The sequence below is a fragment of the Desmodus rotundus genome, chromosome 3, assembly GCF_022682495.2.
Source record: "Desmodus rotundus isolate HL8 chromosome 3, HLdesRot8A.1, whole genome shotgun sequence".
In the NCBI taxonomy this organism is placed as follows: domain Eukaryota; kingdom Metazoa; phylum Chordata; class Mammalia; order Chiroptera; family Phyllostomidae; genus Desmodus; species Desmodus rotundus.
Genome location: NC_071389.1, coordinates 183,151,920 through 183,170,205, shown reverse-complemented (window position 1 = coordinate 183,170,205; position 18,286 = coordinate 183,151,920). Strand labels below are relative to the sequence as shown.

Here is an 18,286-nt window from a genome sequence, read left to right as displayed (position 1 = left end):
TTGTAGTAAAAATAAAACGCACATCAATTAAGCCTTATACCCAGCTGAAATCCTCCCTTCTTTAACTTTCCCTATTTTACTCCCAATCAGATAACTTTCTCTCACTGTTCTGAATCACCATAAGGTTGTTTTATATCAATCACCCTTATTCTTATTTATATGCATCTCTCTTTTATTCCTCAATACATATGACCTTGAGAAAAGACATTTTTCTATACATTTTCAATGTCCATTAATTTTTTCTTAAACACTAAATATATACTATTCAAATAACAATTTTAAAAATTGCTTTTCAAAAGTGAGGTGCTCTCATCTTTTATCTAATAATAATTATGGCCAGAGTGATTATAATAAGAGGGAAAGATTGAAGAAGCTGTACCTCATTGGAAATTTCTGTGGAGAATTTCACGGAAAGTTAGCCAAAAATTAAATTTCTTGAGAAACTAAATGTATTCTTTTAAGAATTTCATAGATTAATTTTTATAAAGAAAAAATGTGGCTAATTTTCCTTTATAAAGTTTCCCCATGCACTTCTGTATGAACCTGAAATACACGAATGGGCTTTGATACATTAGCTTATATACATAAAGAAACAAAAAACAAAACTCCATTCACCCTGTGCCTAAACACGCTCAATCATCACATGTCCACCAGAGTATTTTTTAACGTAAGTGTCCGTCTTGTTGCTGACACAGTTTGAGCTACGCAACACTTCTGTAACTGTAACGTCACAGACAGATTAATATCCCTGTGTGGGCTTAACTACTAACGCTATTTGTACTTTGTTATATGTAGTTATCATCTAGGAGCATGTTACATTCAACGGCCTAGCTGAGCTCAGTCAAGTCAGCACACTCCATCTAGTATGAATTGACTTGCTATTTGAGCATTTTTAAATACTACCATTAAATAACAGCAAGCTGTAAGTTTTTCAAGCAAGTAAAAAATAAATTTAAAATACTGACTTTTAAAACCTTTAAACCCATTGCTTTATTTAAGAGTTCAAAATCTATCTTACCAACTTTATTTTTCTGTCTGTCTTCACCCCGGGGCATGCTCACTGATTTTGGAGAGAGGGGAAGGGAGGGAAACATTGATGTGAGAAACATCAAAACTGGATGCCTGTCACATGTGCCCTGAGAGGGCCCTAACCCACAACCTAGGTGTGTGCCCTGACCTGGAGTCGAACTCACAACCTTTCGGTCTGTGGGATGACACTCCAATCAACTGAGCCATACTGACTAGGGCTCAATTTTATTTTGAATAAAGCCATACTGTACCTGGTTACTACCATGACCAAAAGGAGTACTAGATAAATTAGTGGTTACACTGTGCAAAATAATTTCACTACTGAGAGATCCAGAAGCAATGTAGCAATCATTCCAATTATATGTTACACAGGTTACTTCGTCTTTATGATCCTGAAAGAAAAAAATGAAAGTAAGTACAGTGCCGTAAGACCTTCAAAAGGCACATTTTTCCGTGTTTTTGTAAATTTCATGTTTTATAAATATTATCTACTCATTAATCTAATATTTGCTTTAACATTTTCCTCAAATAACCTACAAATATTACTCATATAAGTAGGAAACCATCTGATCAACCCCAAGTCTTCTCAGGAAACAGAGGTTTACTTTTCACAGCCATAACAATGAGCAGGCACTCTGAAACAAGACACAGAAAGCAAAGGTAATTCTCTACACATGGTGTGTCCACCTTAAAGAACACGCTTCCACTGTCAGGTAACAGGTACTGCGAGGTGACTGCTGGGGGAGGTCCTGCCCAGGAGAGCAGCACTGCCTCGGAGGAAGATAGGACATTTACAATAACATGAAAGTGGCAGAACAAACAGCTTAATGGGAGGTAGAGGCAAGTGTCAAGGGGAAAGAGAAGGAGGCATCACTGTGAACTGAGGTGACAGAGGAAGCTTAATGGAAGTTCAACCTTACAGAAAGGATAAGATATAAATTAGGGGGAGGGGAAAGAAACCAGAGATAGAATCATGGATATAGAGAGGGTTTTGATGGTTACCAGATGGGAAGGGGAGTTTGGGAAGGGGAGTTGGGGAAGGGGAGTTGGGGAACGGCTAAAGAGGTGAGGGGACTAAGAAGTAGAAAAGCTTCTGCACAGCTAAAGAAAACATCAACAAAATGAAAAGGGAACCAACGTATGGGAAAATATATTTGCAAATGATACCTCCAACAAGGGTTTGATCTCTAAAATAGATAAAGAACCCACATGACTCCACTCCATGAAGACAACCCAATTAAAAAATGGGCAAAGGACCTGAACAGACACTTCTCCAAAGAGGACATACAGAGGTTCCAGAGACATATGAAAGGATGCTCAGCATCACCAGCCATCAGAGATGCAAATTAAAACCACAATGAGATACCATTGTACACCAGTCAGAATGGCCATCATAAACAAATCAACAAACAACAAGTGTTGGAGAGGGTGTGGAGAAAAGGGAACCCTAGTGCACTGTTGGTGGGATTGCAGACGGGTGCAGCCACTGTGGAAAACAGTATGGAATTTCCTCAGAAAACTAAAAATGGAACTGCCCTTTGACCCAGCAATTCCACTGCTGGGATTATACCCTAAGAATCCTCAAACACCAATTCAAAAGAACCTGTGCACCCCAATGTTCAAAGCACCACAATTTGTAATAGCCAAGTGCTGGAAGCAACCTAAGGGTCCATCAGCAAATGAGTGGATCAAAAAACTATGGTACATTTACACAACAGAAAACTACACAGCAGAAATAGAGGAACTCCTACCCTTCACAACAGCATAGATGGAACTGGACAGCATTATGCTAAGTGAAATCAGTCAGGCGGTGAAAGACAAATATCATACGATCTCACCTGTAAGTGGAACCTCATCAACAAAACAAATAAGCAAGCAAAATATAAACAGAGACATTGAAATAAAGAACAAACTGACAGTAACCAGACGGGGGTGGGGGCAGGGATAATGGGGGGCAGAATAGGGAAAGGGTCATCAAGGAACATGTATAAAGGACACAAGGACAAAGCCAAAGGGGGTAGGATCACGAGTGGGAGGCCGGGATGTGTGGGGTAAGGGGGAGTGGTGGTGGGGAAATGGAGACAACTGTACTTGAACAATAAATAAAAAGAAGTACAAATTGGTAGTCACAGAATAGCCATGGGGATGTAAAGTACAATATAGGAAATGGAGCAACCAAAGAACTATATGTGTGACCCATGGCCATGAGCAAAGGTGGGGGAGGGAGGCGCGGGCGGGTACTGCCTGCGGGGAGTAGGGGGTGCTGAGCGGAAGGGTCAAAAGGGGAAATATTAGGACAACTATAAACAGCACAATCAATAAAATATTTTTAAAAAGAAAAAGAAACCAGGCACTGCAAAATGGAAGAGAGCAGAAAACAAATACCCCAAACCCAGAATGAGCAAGTATGTTTCAAAGATGACAGCAGCTGCTTCTGTTTGCCGAGTACCTACTAATGCTGAGAGCTTTATATATTATTGTTAATCCTTAAAACAATCTTGGAGACAATGTCATTTTTCCTATTTCACAGATGAGTTAACTAAATGAGGCACAGAAAAGGTGAGAAACCTGTGCAAGCTCACACAACTGCTAAGTGAAAGAGCCGGGATTCAATTCCAGGGTGAACTCCAAAGTTATTTGCCTTCCTCTCTATTCGCTTGTCTCCCAAATGCAAGAGGGAATCCACGTGGAGGAAATACAGTCTTAAATGAAATGAGTTCATAAGGACTACCCTTTCCAACATCTGATCAGAGATACCTAGCAGGAACGTAGAAAAGTGAACACAAACAGGAGCAGCCAAATAACTGAAGAAAAAGACAATTCTCCAACCCTAACACCAGACAGAGACTAGACCACTGTCGTCCCCAACCCACGCTTTTTCCAAAGTGCCCCCAAAACAGATCTCTGATGACAACAAGGCATTCTTCAGAAACTGCGAAGGAAGTGGTTCATTTAAACAAGACTAGAACTAAGTGAAAAAATAAAACATTTTAAACACCAATATTACACCTTAGTGACATAAAGTGAAGGAAAAAACATACAAAAATAAGTTTTTGGCTAAACAGCATCTTTGTTTTCCCTAACAAACCTCACTTCAATTCTGAAGCATCTTATTTTTATCATAAAACATCAACATTAAAAGAAAAGTTTGGTAACTAACACATTGTAAGATACCATTTCTGTAAGCATTAAAAAAAAAAAAACAAAAAACCCAAGTTCCTTACCTTAAGAGATCGATGAACTCTTTTTGATTTTAAATCCCAAATGTTAACAGTGCTATTCAGGCCTCCGCTTACCAAATACATAGATGTGGAATTTAAACTGACACATGTCTGCTTTTGCTATTAAAGGAAAAAAAATTAATTTAATAGAGCCCAGAGGTGACTTTCAAGTCTTAGTCAACACTCAGTAAGCATTTGAATTAAATGCTATAGACATGCTAATACTAAAGATTCACCTCTAATCATCTTCTATATGGAGCCAGCAGCTGGAAAGGGTTCAAAAGGGCTTCAAGGACACCAACCAGACCCTCGCTCTCTCCCACACAACAGGGGTGGCAGAGGAAGCTGAGGGAGTATCCACAAGTCCCAGCCTCCCACCACGGCTTACTTGCCCTCCTTAGCATCTCCCCCTAATAAAGCTTGCACTTACATTTGCACAGGGTAACCACCAACCCACAGCTCAGAAAACACTACGGGTAGAGACTTTAAAGCGTGTGTGAATCCCTCATCTTACAGAAGGGGGAAGTTTCATAAAGAGAACAGGATACTTGCCCAAAGTCTCACGACAAATCTCCTCCTAAGAAACCCTGTTCTCAAACGTCCAGTCAGGGCACCCGACTCTACCGCCTTCCCCGTGTCTGTGAGGACAGACACATCCATCCACTTTCTCAAGATGAAATTCCAGAATTACCTTTGATTCTTCCTTCTCTCTCCCCCGATCTACCATAACTTCTCTAAACTCCAACACTAAAATAAATCCTATATGCCCCCCTTTATCTGCCTCCAGGCCGACACCCTAATCCCAACCCTGCAGAGCCACAAGAGCACTCTCCCAGCCAGTCTCCTGCTTCCACCCCTGCTTCTGCTTCTCTCCATTCGGTTCCCCTTAAGTAGGGTGACCTTTAAAAATTAGTCTGATCATGTCCCTCCCATTTAAAAATCTGCAACAGCTCCTAATCAACCCTAGAATAAATTCAGACTCATTAACCTGGCTACCAAAGCCCTAAGCATCCGGCCCCTTCCAACCCCCACCATTCTGCTCCTCTGCCACCAATTCCCCAGCCACAATGACCCTCCCACATCCCTTAAACCTAACAACCCTAAACGTGCCCTCAGGCTTCTACAACAGCTGCTCTTGCCCAGAAACCTAAATTCCCTGACCCTTGGCTGAAGGGCTTCCTCTGGTCATTGACAACACCTTAAATGACACCTCTCAGGAGAACCCCCTTGGCCACCCAATGTAACTTGCTATCCCAATATCTTATTTTAATTTTCTACATAACAACTTATCACTATCTGGGTATTCCATTCACAAGTTAACTGTCTGTCTTCCACCTGAATGTCACTCTCATCAGAGCAGGAGACCGTAGGCGTGCTCAGCAAAGTGTTTGTAAAAGGAACGGCTGAGACACAGAGCTGCCAAGTCTCTCTCCCGACGGTTATCCGAGTGTCGTCACACAGTGGTGCCCATCCATCTGCCAGAGCACAGCCTCGCACGTTCTGTCCTACCTAACCTCCAGGTGCGCTAGACAGTCACATTCGAGTTCTTGCCCCCACTGGAAGCTATGGGGAAAAAGACATGAATTCCAAAGGGGACATATTTGTGACTCACTTAAAAGTTAAAAGGCAAGCTATGTAGGTTTAGGCAAGTCATCTCACCATTCCGAGCCTACGTTTGTCCATCTGAGACATGAAAGACGGGGACTAGATCACTGTTCGTACCTTGGGAGTGCGCACACCTCAAAAACAGCCTCAGGTATACTTAAGACAGCACTGGATCCCTAAAAGGGTGCTGATGGCCGTCCCCCCTCAAGGTTTCTTACCGCTCTCGAATTCTGATCAAGAATCAAAATGACTAACACTATAAAAACATAAAGAGCACATCACATCAATGCTTCAGTATAGTAGGTGTAATTCTCTTGCAGGCACCATACTAGGAACTGACTTTGGTCTAAACAGACTAATAAGACTTAGAATCAGGTTATCACTGCAAAGCAGGACAGTTCGCTAAGAACTACAAAATTAACCTGTGCAGAAAACAGATGAGAACGATGTCCATCAAAGATCCATATATTAGGATTCTAATTGTCAAAAACAAGTCAGAGTACTTTTAAGGGCTCAGAACAAAAGCTATAGTTACGGCTGGCTTACCCTGATGATAAATTTTTGTGTTAGTATATTTTTAATGTAACTAACGAACCTCATAGAAACCCAGTGGTTATGACAGAAATCCTGTACCCTAAGACACGAGCAACGGGTACAGTTTTTAAAATCTGAAAATAACAGCTGGTCAAATTTCTAGGTTACATAGTAGCCTATCATATCCCTTACAATACTGTTGATACCAATCTGCCTACCTTAAAGAAATAAAATACAAAATCAAACAAAATAAATATAAACTTAAAAGGTCTACGCAGAAAACATTTAAATGAGAACCATATTTTCCATCTGGAAAAGGTCTAATATCTCAAATGGCACATGAGTGAAAGGACTTAGATCCTACAAAGCAAAGGTTTCAAAACACTTACGCTACAAGAAATTACTGGTAAAGGCTAATGAACCAATGTTTGCAAAACATTTTTGTAAGTAAATTAAAGCCAATTCAAGTTACAACTACAATGCCCTCACGTCATCCCATGCATTCTGATGTGATTTCGTAACTGTGGGAAAAAGAACTACAGCCACTGGCGTGAAATATTCACAGAATTCGTAGAACCGGGTCACGTTTGTGATTTCCATCTGCTATTTTTATACTTTAAAAATGAAAACAAAAAGGCATCAAACTGGTTCTAAGGCATAATGCACAAAGCTAGCATAATGTATATGGTGGTGGAGGAGGAAATCAAAATCATTTTGATGTTCATATTTAATAAAACAAATGTTTGTCATCTGCCTCTGACAAGATTTAAAGATCAAAGATGTTAACTAAATTGTTTTTGCCTGCTCCTGAAGTACGTACATTTTGACTTTTATCAACCAGGAAAGCTCTCCGCCTCAATTTTAGTTAACTGAGTTTCAACAGGCAGAAGGCCTCGAACTCCATTTCCCCCTTAATTAGCATTCTCTCTGGCCCGGCCTGCAACATATTGCAGGCCGGGTGCAACTGAAGCTTGGGTCCATCCCACCTGACACTGTCGGGAAATTTTAGAAATCAAAAGTCCTTTTTAAATTAAACGAGCTCATATGCCACTGTCCTGCTGGGTTCTTTCTAACTGGGTTCCTCCCCTGTTCCAATGTGTAAAATTAGGACTATTCCTAATGCGTTAGCGTCTGCTAGGAAAATCTGAAACTTAAAAAAGAACAAGCTACCAACTACTTGTACCTTTTTTGTTTAGATCTTATTTTATTTAAAAAAGAAATAGCTTGGAAATAGCTTCCAACAGATTGGAAGTGAGGTAGCCAGCAATATCCTGAATCAGAGGGATTAACTTAAAAAATGAAAGAATAAGAAAACAATATGCAATGAAAGCTCCACTTAAATGCTTGGGACCAGCCACCCTTTTCCCAGAGAGCTTGGGGGGCTCAGACAGACCCTTCAGTACTACGTGGACAGAAGCAAAAGCAGAAGCCTCCCATCAGACAGAGGTCTTTAGCGGACAGTCCTCAGCCCAGTGTCAGTGACAGCAGGGCTACGTCAGCTATAAAGTTTTATGGTCAATTCAACCTTGTGACTTAAGTGGGACTTGGTCCTAAAAAAGGCAGCGAACACCAGGGAACCTCCCACAGAGGAAAAATGGAGAAAGCAAGAGCCTCGCTGACAAAATCTGAGTCTTTGATTGCTCTCCTAGGACCCACTATTAATTTTAATTAAAGATGATTCAGTACCTATCTCACCTATAAGAGTTATGGTATTATTTTCAGCTTCGGCTCAGGTTAAGAATAATGCTTTTAAACACCTTTATATTAAGTTGCAAGCACAATAAATAAGTAGTTGCCACCCAAGCAGAGCTAAGACTTTAAGTGTTTTTTTTTTAAATCACTTACCCCTTCACCAAGCTCTAAAAGTGGAACAGGTTTACATTTGCAACTTGAAACAACAATTTTGTCGCCACTGGAAGATGCTGTCACTAGAAAGTTATCTATAAGAAGAGTTATGGAACGTAAAACAATCCACGAGCATCTCTAGCACTAGACTATTAACATAAGAATCGTGATGATAAAAGAGTTACTTAGCCCATGTGAAATACTATTCCATTTTCAAAGTAGGCTGGAAGGTCTAAATTCATCCTTCAAGAATGAAAGCACAATAAAAGTACCACCATCATCATATATTAATCAGCAGTAAACACTGCTCAAGATACTTATTTATTAACGCAGTGCTTGGTATCCATTTAAGCTAGCAAGCAAATATCTACACTAGTCTCCTATCTTTGTCTACTAAAAAAATTAAATCTGACCTTTTCTCAGAACCAGAATTTTTATGAATGTTTCAATCTTAAATGCATTAAAAATAAAAATTACAGTAAATAGCAAATATAAATAAATGTGGCTACATATTAACTATAAGAGTTTTATTTTAAATTAAATTTAAACTAATTTAAAATTTATTATTATTAATATAGCAAAGAAAAAAACGAAAGATAAAGTGAGAGGGTAAATTATTTTAAATTAAATTTAAATTATTTAAAGTTTAATATTATTAATATAGCAAAGAAAAAAAAAATGAAAGATAATGTGAGAGGGTAAAAAAATAGAAGACTAATCTCCCTGGAACGTCACCATGTACCCCATCTTTGGAATCCATGCAGAGTGGGCCCCAAGTTTCTGAGTCTGGGAAGCCTTTGTTCATCAGTAGCTAACCTCCGTGTAAGGGATCAAAGCTTCATCAGGAGTAAGATTACACAAAGGCTTCAGACGCACATCTCCTGTACAGGAACGCTCCACAGAAATAAGACCAGTTCCCCAAAAGTCACATGATACCTCCTCACAGTCACTTTACTGACAGACCATGCAGGAGTTTATCAGAAAATGCCAACTCTTAACAAAACCCCTTGGGTTACAAATAAACCAAAACTAATAAATCTTACTAAGAACTGCTACTTTTCTCTTATACAGTAACAGAGAAAAATTAACCTCTAAACATAATAGAAATCCGGTAATAGAGAAGCAGCCTCTCATATTTGTCACTCCCTTCAAAACACTTCCCGCCACTACACATCTGGAGAGTACTTCAAAACTGCAGTCACTTCACCCCGAGTTTGATCAATACGGCATCGAAGTCATTTATTCTGCTACTATAACACAAATTCAAGGAATGAGTAAGTAAATTTAATTCAATAAGAAATTTCATCATTTTTGTTACATATTTGAAAGATTTGGTTGAGCATGAAAACTTCTGATGGTTTTGTTCATAAATCCATCATATTTTAAAACTTTGACATTTTTATTTTCATCAGGAAGCAGAATGTTAATCCTTTGGTATTGATACTATCAGACACATTGAAACCTAATTTGTTGTTTAAGAAACAGTGTATATGTATGAGTTTTACAAAAGAACAATGCCTAGCACACCGAGTATACAGAACGTCTTCATAGAGAAAGTATTTTGTTTGCAGCAGTGGTTCTCAACTGGGGGCTACTGGCGTCTGGCAGGTAGAGGCCAGAAAGGCTCCTAAACATCCTCTAACGCACAGGACAGCTCCCATAGCAACATAGCAAAGAATTTTATGACCCGAAATGTCAATAGTGCGAGGCTGAGAAATGTGGATTTACAGGCGCACGGCCTCATTTATTTTGTCCACATACAGGATCTTACTACAACAGGGAGGATGTGAATCAGAAACATTAAAAGCTTACGAAAATGCGTAAGTTCTCTGAACGTTCAGGCAAGGAGCCTATTTTCATCATAGAAAGGAAGAGAAAGACAAGAGAACATCAGAAAGAGGGGCATGTTGGACAATTTTAATTTTTATCTCCTCCCCCAAACTTTGCTTCTACCTATGAGTTCTATCATTAATTTCCAGACCAGATCCACAAATATTTAAATGTAGATGCAAAAACTAATTTCAAAACCTTTCAGAATTTTCCCCAGCATTACCTACCTTATTCCATTTGATTCAATAACAAATTTTAGATAAAACTAATTCTACAGTCTGGATCTAATAATTAATATATATGCATCTACATTAATAGTGTTTTTCAGTGTAGTGGACTGCAACTGAAATTTTTAAAAATGAAATCAAGAGAAATCAGTGTGTATTCATATGCTATATTGTTTAAGAAGTTCCTGTTTCTTTTTATCTTTCATACCTATGCAAAATACATTTCTCATTATGGGATGCATGCAAAAGTCCCGTTGGTTGTTAAACCTAACAAGAAGTGGTTATTTTTTTTAAAGGATACTATTGCTGCTCCAACACATCGAGCTGATTCCATGTGGTGCTGTGTGTGGGTTGAATTTATCCACCAGTGTCATAGATGAAGCATCCCATATTTTAACATCATCTCCCGATGAAGCGAATCTGAGGTTTTCCTGCATGATTGCACCTACAGTTTAAAACATTTTTAAAAACAAAGATAGGGAAAAAGAAAGTTAAAATGAAGCATCTAATCTAAAACAAGAGGCACTACTGTGCGCTTTTGTCCCAAGGGGACGCTCACCACAACGTAGCTGGAGTGACCTTCCTAAACTGTGAACCACATCATTCTCTTAGCTGACCCCTCCCATGGCTCTCTGCAGCAAGTATAACGAAACCCAAACTTCTCTGCACGCTTTACATGACCTAGCCCAGGTACAACTCCTTCCCTGGAGCCATCAGGCTCACGGGCCGCCTTTCTTGCCTTCCATTTGCTGCCCTCTGCCTGGAATGCTCTTTCCGCAGGCTTCCCACCTTCATCTCCTTCATGTCATTGCAGTCTCAGCTCACTTGTCCCCTCCTCAGAAAGGCCTCCTCTGACCAGCATGACGAAGGCAGCCCCTGACCAGGTGCTCTGTATCTTACGATCCTGTTTCATTTCTTTTCACGGCACTGCTTCCTACCTGCAACTCTTCTTTTACTCGTAATGTCTGCCCCCACCCACTCAACAAGACTGCGAAGACCCTCGGGACAGGCATTTGGTCTTGTCTACTACCAGTCTTGAAACATTCCTGGCCCACAGTAGGTACTCACAAATAAGTGTCGGATAGATAACCTCCTGATCTTTTTTAAAATGTATCATAAAATGTAGCACACCCGCAGGTCCACATCAAGACACTCCAGTTTTTCCAAATAATTCCAAATTCAGCAAATACAGCCAAAGGAGATGTCACTAGTCCCTACACCAATTCTTGGTCTACAATGTCCTCGCTCACATCATTTAGTTACAGTATACAGTTCAAACACACAATGCTGACAAAGTGATTTCACAAATTAAAGCAATCTAGAAGACAGAAGGCAAGAAAACTGCTCGAGGCAGACACTTTGAACAGCAGCAAATGGTAATATATGACAGGTAAAAAAAAAATGCTCAAAAATACATGAGAGGGAGAAAGGAAAAGAAGGGAACCTAGAAAAATATCCTCCAAGCCTTCCAGGTGTGGACAGTTCAAGAGTACAGCACAGCTTTAGTGATGTCACAGACCGGGTTCCAAGTCATAACAAAACATCACACTTTTGTCCAGTATACCCCATCTCAAAGGACAAGTTAGAAGAATGAGAAATTACAGAGCCCTTTGATTCTCGAGAGACCAAAAAAAAAAAAAAGTTCTTAATGTGTTTCTTAAAAAGTTAAAACTTTTGTTAACTAGAATCACGTATGTGATTCACTATGCTTCACTCATCAGATAAATACAGTGCTACTAAAAGCCGTTAAGTCATCTGTTGCAATGAAGGCACAGTATTTGGATTTGGTGCCTTAACATGTAGTAACGCGTCCTTTTGGTTCTCTCCTCAAGGAACAATGAAGTGCAGCAAGGAATCTCTAAACCCAGGAAACACAACTGAAAGGTGTCGTCACTATAATCTTACACCATTCCTGTTGAGCGGTGTGGTGTAGTGGAAAGATCACTTACGACGGGGCTCAGAAAAAGTGGGTTCAAGAGATGTGCCCCAAGGTTTAGGTGACAGTGCCTCTGGCCAACTCATTTGATGTGTTTTGTTCTCTGAAAGTTGAGCGGGGAAGGGGACCATCTGCCCGTCCACCTCCGTCTTCTGAGAACTGAGCACACTGAAGGAAGGCGCATTAATTCCATCAGCCGTTCAAAGTGGGTCCCATAAAGAGGGAGCAGACAGGACACAAGGCTGTAACAGACCGCCAGCCCGGACCTGGGGATAACGGCTATGTGAAACAACTCCACTACAACACTTAGTTTAAACCAATAAAAGTTCTCCAATTTTCATTCACCAAAAATACACTTTACTTGTAGGAGCCTTGCTCAACTGGGATTACCTTGTAAAAGGCATTCAAGCGCCTAATAAAAGAGTCGCAGTTTAGAGGTTTGCAAAAAGGGGGACCGACTGTGGATAAGCTGCAAACTTTGCGGAGGCAGCAAACTCCCCAGAGCCGCCGCCAACGTACCCGAGCTCACCCCGCCACCTCTCAGGCAGCGCAGGAAGCTGTCTCAGGCCGAGGGGCGCGACCCCGGCCCGCGGCTCCCGGGAACTTCCGCGCCGAGCCCGCCGCCGCGCCCCAGCCCCGCAACCGTCCCGAGCGCGGGACCAGCTCCGGCGCGCAAAGCCCCGGGACCCCCGACCCACCTCCAGAGGTGGCCGGAGGGCGGGCGGGATTGGGGAACGTCCCGGGACAGGGAGGGCGATGGCCCACTGAGCCCGGGCCCTGCAGAACCTCACCTCTCGGCCGCGGTACACCGGGGGCCACACCGCGGCCCGCTCCGGCGCTGGGCTTCCGGCTCCCGCCCGGACTGTTAAACTTCAGCGGCCGGAAGTCCCGCCCTCGGTGGCGTCACCGGGCCAGGCGCTGCCTCCGTGGGTGGCTCGGGATCGCGGGGCTGGGTGGGAACTGCGAGCCAGGGCGCCTCCCTCCGCGTCCCAGCTCCGGCGCTCCGGCCTCAAGCGCTACCCCTTTGTCGTGCACGTGTTCGCGGTCTGCGCGTGTGCCAGGCACTTTGCTAGACTCCGGGAGCGCAGGGATGAGGTCAAATGCTCATAGTCCCTGGCTCCGTGGAGCTTACAGTCGCACGCCCAGCTGTGCGACGTTAGGCGGCAGACGTTAATAAATAGTTACACGCTTAATTGAAAAGTGAAATTGTGACAACTGCTTGAAAGGGAAGGTATGTGATGTAAGAAGGCCCGACGTAAGAGAAATTAACATGGTTGTGGGCGTAGGGTGGACTTTCCTAAAGAGGAAAGAGGAGATAATGCCACATGCAAACAGAAAAACATGCTCAGGAAGGCTAATAAATAATCCCAAGTGTAAGCATCTCAGTTATCTGTCTTCAAACCCATGATCTTTTTTCCCGCACCACGATGCTGAGACCAGAACCTCAAACACCATCTGGTTGGCGGTTCTTTTGAAAGGGATCCTTCTCGGTGGAAAAGGAGCTGAACGGAGCTTTTCAAGTGCCCCTTCTACCTGACCCTCCTAGAAGCTCTACTAACAATTTTTGCTTAAAATACGGTAAATATAGGGCATTTCTTCTGCAAACACTGTTATTATTCTGTCATCTGAGTACGTATGGACTGTGTTTCTGAGCTAGGGACATAAGCCCCATCTATTTGTACGCACATTGCAAATAACTGGAAAACTAGTAAGTACAATTTTTCGCGAGCAGAAGTAGAAATCCTACTGAGTTGTAAAGATTGATGGGGAACCTCAAAAGGGGAAAGATAGCAAGCAGCAACTGCCTTAATTGTATAATTTGTAGTTCTTGAAGTTATTAAATTAAATTTTGACAGGCCAAAATTTGGGAAATGAGAAAACAAGGTAAGGGAGTGGGGACAGGGACAGTCAGGACAAATGCAGGAAAAGACTAGATCTCTGAAACTTTGAAGTCAGCAGGAAAATTAAAACTAGAATATATAAAACAATATGATATAATAATACATATCATATATACATATTGTATTATATAACAAAAACATATTGAATATACTTTAAACACTGTATGTATGTATATATAAATATGTATACATACACTACATATATAATTTCATTGTCTTAAAAACACAAATGTATTATTATATATTCCCACTTGATATATGAGGAAACAGAGGTTAAGTGACTTGTCTAAGGTCACACAGTTAAGAAATGACATGGACCGGAGTTAAACCCAGATCCATAAGGCTACGAACACTGTGCTGTAGACCATTATGCAATATAGGCAAGCGCCAAAACACAGCACAAAGACCCAAATGTTAACCTCCACTTCTTCCTCCCTGCTGGTGCCACAGGCTCATCAAGACTTAGAACTGTTCATCTAGAACAGTCCTGTCACAAACATCTCAATAAATTTTAAAAGAATAAATCTTAAAAAGTATGTTATCTGATGACAATAGAATGAAATAGAAATAGAAAAGATAAAAGCATCTAAAAAATCCCCAAATATCTGAAAATTAAATAACTTTACTTCTAAAAAACCCATAGGTCAAAGAAGAAATCAAACAAAAAATAAATGAGAAAATATTCAAACTGAGTAAGTATATTACAACAAATGAAAATTTATGGAATTCAGCTAAAACAATGCTTAGAAATATAGATCGTATCTATATTATGAGAAAAGATCCAATATCAATGATTTATGCTCTCGCTCCAGGGTCCTAGAAAAAAAGCAAATTGAACACAAAGATTAGAGTGGAGAATAAAATTGAAAAACAAATAAACAGTATTCTTTGAAATGGCTGATAAAATTGATAAACCTCCAGCTAGACCTATCAAGAAGAAACTGAAATACAAATTATCAACATGGGGATAGAATGAGAGTCCATCAGTACAGAACCAAAGATATGTTTTTTTGTTTTGTTATTTGCTCTTTATTTTTAATTTAGAAATTTACATGTGCACATTTTTATATATATATTTTTTATTGTTATTCAATTACAGTTGTATGCCTTTTCTCCCCTTCCCTCCCCCCCACCCCAGCTGAACCCACCTCCCTCCCCCACCCCCACCATCCCCCCCGATTTTGAACCAAAGATATTTTAAAAGATGATAAGGAAAGAGTATGAACAACTTTATGCCAATAAATTTGGAAACTTAAAATAAATATCTTGGAAGACATACAATATATTAAAATTGACACATGAACAAATAGATAATTTAAGTAGTCCTATATGCACTACATTATTTGAATTCATAATTAAGAAAATCCTTCCACAAAGAAAACCCCAGAATCAGACAGCTTCATTATTGAATTCTCTCAAAAACATGAGAAAGAAATATCAATTCAATATGAAATTTTTCCAAAACCAGCAGATGACGGGATATTTTCTAAACTCACTTCTTTAAGGACAGTACTTCTCTGATACCAAAAACAGATAAAGACATTAGAAGAAATAGCTATAGAGTCACAGCCCTCCTATAGAGATATAAAAATTTACATATGTCCAGAAAGTATCCAGTCGTGTAATATGAAAACTAGAAACATTTACTGAAGAAGATACAAGATACAAGAAACATTGTACAGAGGACCATGACACCTTACTCCCCTTCACAGTAGGCACCTTGGGACTTCACACGGTTCTCCCAGCGTCATTGGCAACTAACTGCAGCCCGTCGTTACTTCTGCTCCGGTAGCAGAAGCCACAGAACAAATTTTGCCTCCACACCTTTCCTGCCAAGATCCTGTGTCCAAATCTCAGACCCAGTAGTTTTGGAATCCCCAGATCAGCTTCTAGTTCTCGCACTGTCAGTTGCCAGTCTTTGTGGATTGCAGCCCCTACACGGTCAACATTCTCAGGTGTTCCGCTTGTTGCAGGACTTCCAGTGGATCACTTTCAACGGATTCTCGACCATCTTTGAAGTGTTTGTGCCACACTTTTATTTGCACTGCACTCATTGCATCATCCCCAAAAGCCTTCTGAATCTTCCAAATACTTTCTGCAGAGGAATGTTCAAGCTTAACACAAAATTTGATGCAGACTCGTTGCTTTGCTCACTGGGTCATTTTGAATGCAGCAGTCACACAGTATGTGTGCTCACTCAATGGTGTCTACCACCCCCACTGACTAGTACAGTGAAGTTGTCATTGTTCACGCGTGCGCATTCTAGTCCACTCTCCTTGGCTGCCAGATTACATCTGTGCCACGCAAACTATTTTCGTTATATTAATAATGGCTTGACTCTTTCCGGGCAGATTTCATATATGCAAATTGAATCCAGTAACATATGAAAAGGATTATACATGATGCCAAGTGAGGTTTATTCCAGAAATGCAAGGTTGGTTTAACATTCAAAAATCACAACATAATTCAGTGTATTAACAAAATAAAGACAAATAACTCATGTAATTATGTCAATAAATGAAACAAAAGCATTTGAAAAATTCAATATCCATTTATGGTTAACAACTCTCAGGAAACTAGAAAAAAAGGGAGGGAACATCCTCAACTGGTTTGAGAACATCTGTGAAAAGCCCATAGATAACACTGTACTTACTGGTGAAAGCCTGAACGCTTTTCTCCTAGGATCAAGAACAAGAGAGGGATACCTTATCTGGCTGTTACTGCTCAGTACGCTTCTGGAGGCCCCAGCCAATGAGATAAGATGAATAGATAAATGAATGAATGAATAAATGAACAACAGACATACAGAATGGAGAGAAAGAAGTAAAACTCTTTTTGCAGAAAATGTGGGGTATACTGAAAAATCATTAGGAATACAGAAAAAGCTCCCAGAACTAGTAAGCAAATCTATGCAAAGTCAATATACAAAAAAAGAGCAGCATTTCTATATATTAGCAATAAACAATTGGAAAATGAAATAAAAATTACAATTCCATTTCCAATAGCATCCAAAAGTATGAGTTGCTTACAGATAATTTTAATATGTGTAGTAATTATACACATTGCTGAAAGAAGTTAAAGACATAAATAGTTCTGTGATATTAAATAGATGGAAAACAGTATTGTTAGAATATTATTTTTTCATGTTAATCTACTTATTCCACTTAATCTCCACAAAATGCCAGCAGGTATATATTGTGTATGCACAAAATGTCAGGCTGATTCAAAAATTTATATTAGAATGCCAATGGTCTAGCCAAAACAATTACTTTGCAAAGACAAAGTCAGAGGATCTACACCTGATACCACCTGTTCCTTTGAAGTCCCTCTGCCCCACACGTTTTCCTTGCATACTCTTCCCTTGAACTTTCTCATGGCTCCCTCTGACACTTCCATCAGGGTTGTGCGCAAACGTCACCTCTTCAAAGACGCTTTTCTCTGGACGACCTGATCTAAAATATCCCCCACACCTCATCGTGCTCTTTCTCACCCTAGTTTATTTGTCTGCAAAGCATATAACTACCTGACATTTTAGCATATTATACATTTATTTACTTGCTGTTTGGTTTGTTCAGTCCCTGTACTGGAATGAAAGTGCCACAAGAACAGGAACTTGCCCTTTTCCTGTTTTGTTTTTGCTATTATATTCCCAGGGCTTAAAACAGTGCCTGGCATATAGTAAGCACTCAGTATCTATTTGTTGAATCAGATAATGGATAAAGAATGAATGTCTCCAGCCCAGATCTCTCACCTGAGTGCAGACCCTTATACTCAACTGCTCCTGTCTTTTTCAGATCACAAAACCAACTCTCCGCAAAACCGTCCCCTCTTCCAAAGCTCCTCATATCATCCCAACGGCTCAAACCAGACATTTGTTCTCATAAACACCCAAACAGGTGATCACTAAACCCAGTAGGTTTTATTGATGACTATCTCTCAAATCTGTCTACTTCTTCCTCTCCTCACTGCTGTTATCTTGGTTTAGATCATCCTCGACTCTTGACTGGATTGTTGAAATAGTCCCCCTCCTGATTTGCTTTCCTGGCTCCAGCCTTTTATCCATCTAACTATCCTTCAAGCTCCTACTTCAATGCTTTTCATAAAAATGCAAATCTGATCACATGGCTTCTTTGCTTAAAACCTAGACCCTTAGAATAA

General features: G+C 40.3%; 1 protein-coding gene across 5 annotated transcripts in view; it reads right to left on the bottom strand.

The window, feature by feature from the left end:
- NEDD1 (NEDD1 gamma-tubulin ring complex targeting factor) overlaps nt 1-13,097 on the bottom strand; it is a 35,526-nt gene extending 22,429 nt beyond the window's left edge. Inside the window, exons 1-5 of one of the 5 annotated variants that reach the window (XM_053921914.2) lie at nt 13,019-13,097; nt 10,593-10,736; nt 8,235-8,329; nt 4,254-4,370; nt 1,281-1,421 (exon numbers count right to left, since the gene is read on the bottom strand). In XM_053921914.2, the coding sequence (XP_053777889.1) occupies nt 1,281-1,421; nt 4,254-4,370; nt 8,235-8,329; nt 10,593-10,728 (489 nt within the window). In that variant the 5' untranslated portion in view covers nt 10,729-10,736; nt 13,019-13,097. Of the gene's footprint in view, nt 1-1,280; nt 1,422-4,253; nt 4,371-8,234; nt 8,330-10,592; nt 10,737-12,240; nt 12,458-12,746; nt 12,898-12,925 lie in introns of those variants that run through there. The other 4 variants (XM_053921917.2, XM_053921915.2, XM_053921913.2 and 1 more) reach the window with 4 other exon arrangements.
- Between the last annotated feature and the right edge of the window lie 5,189 nt (nt 13,098-18,286).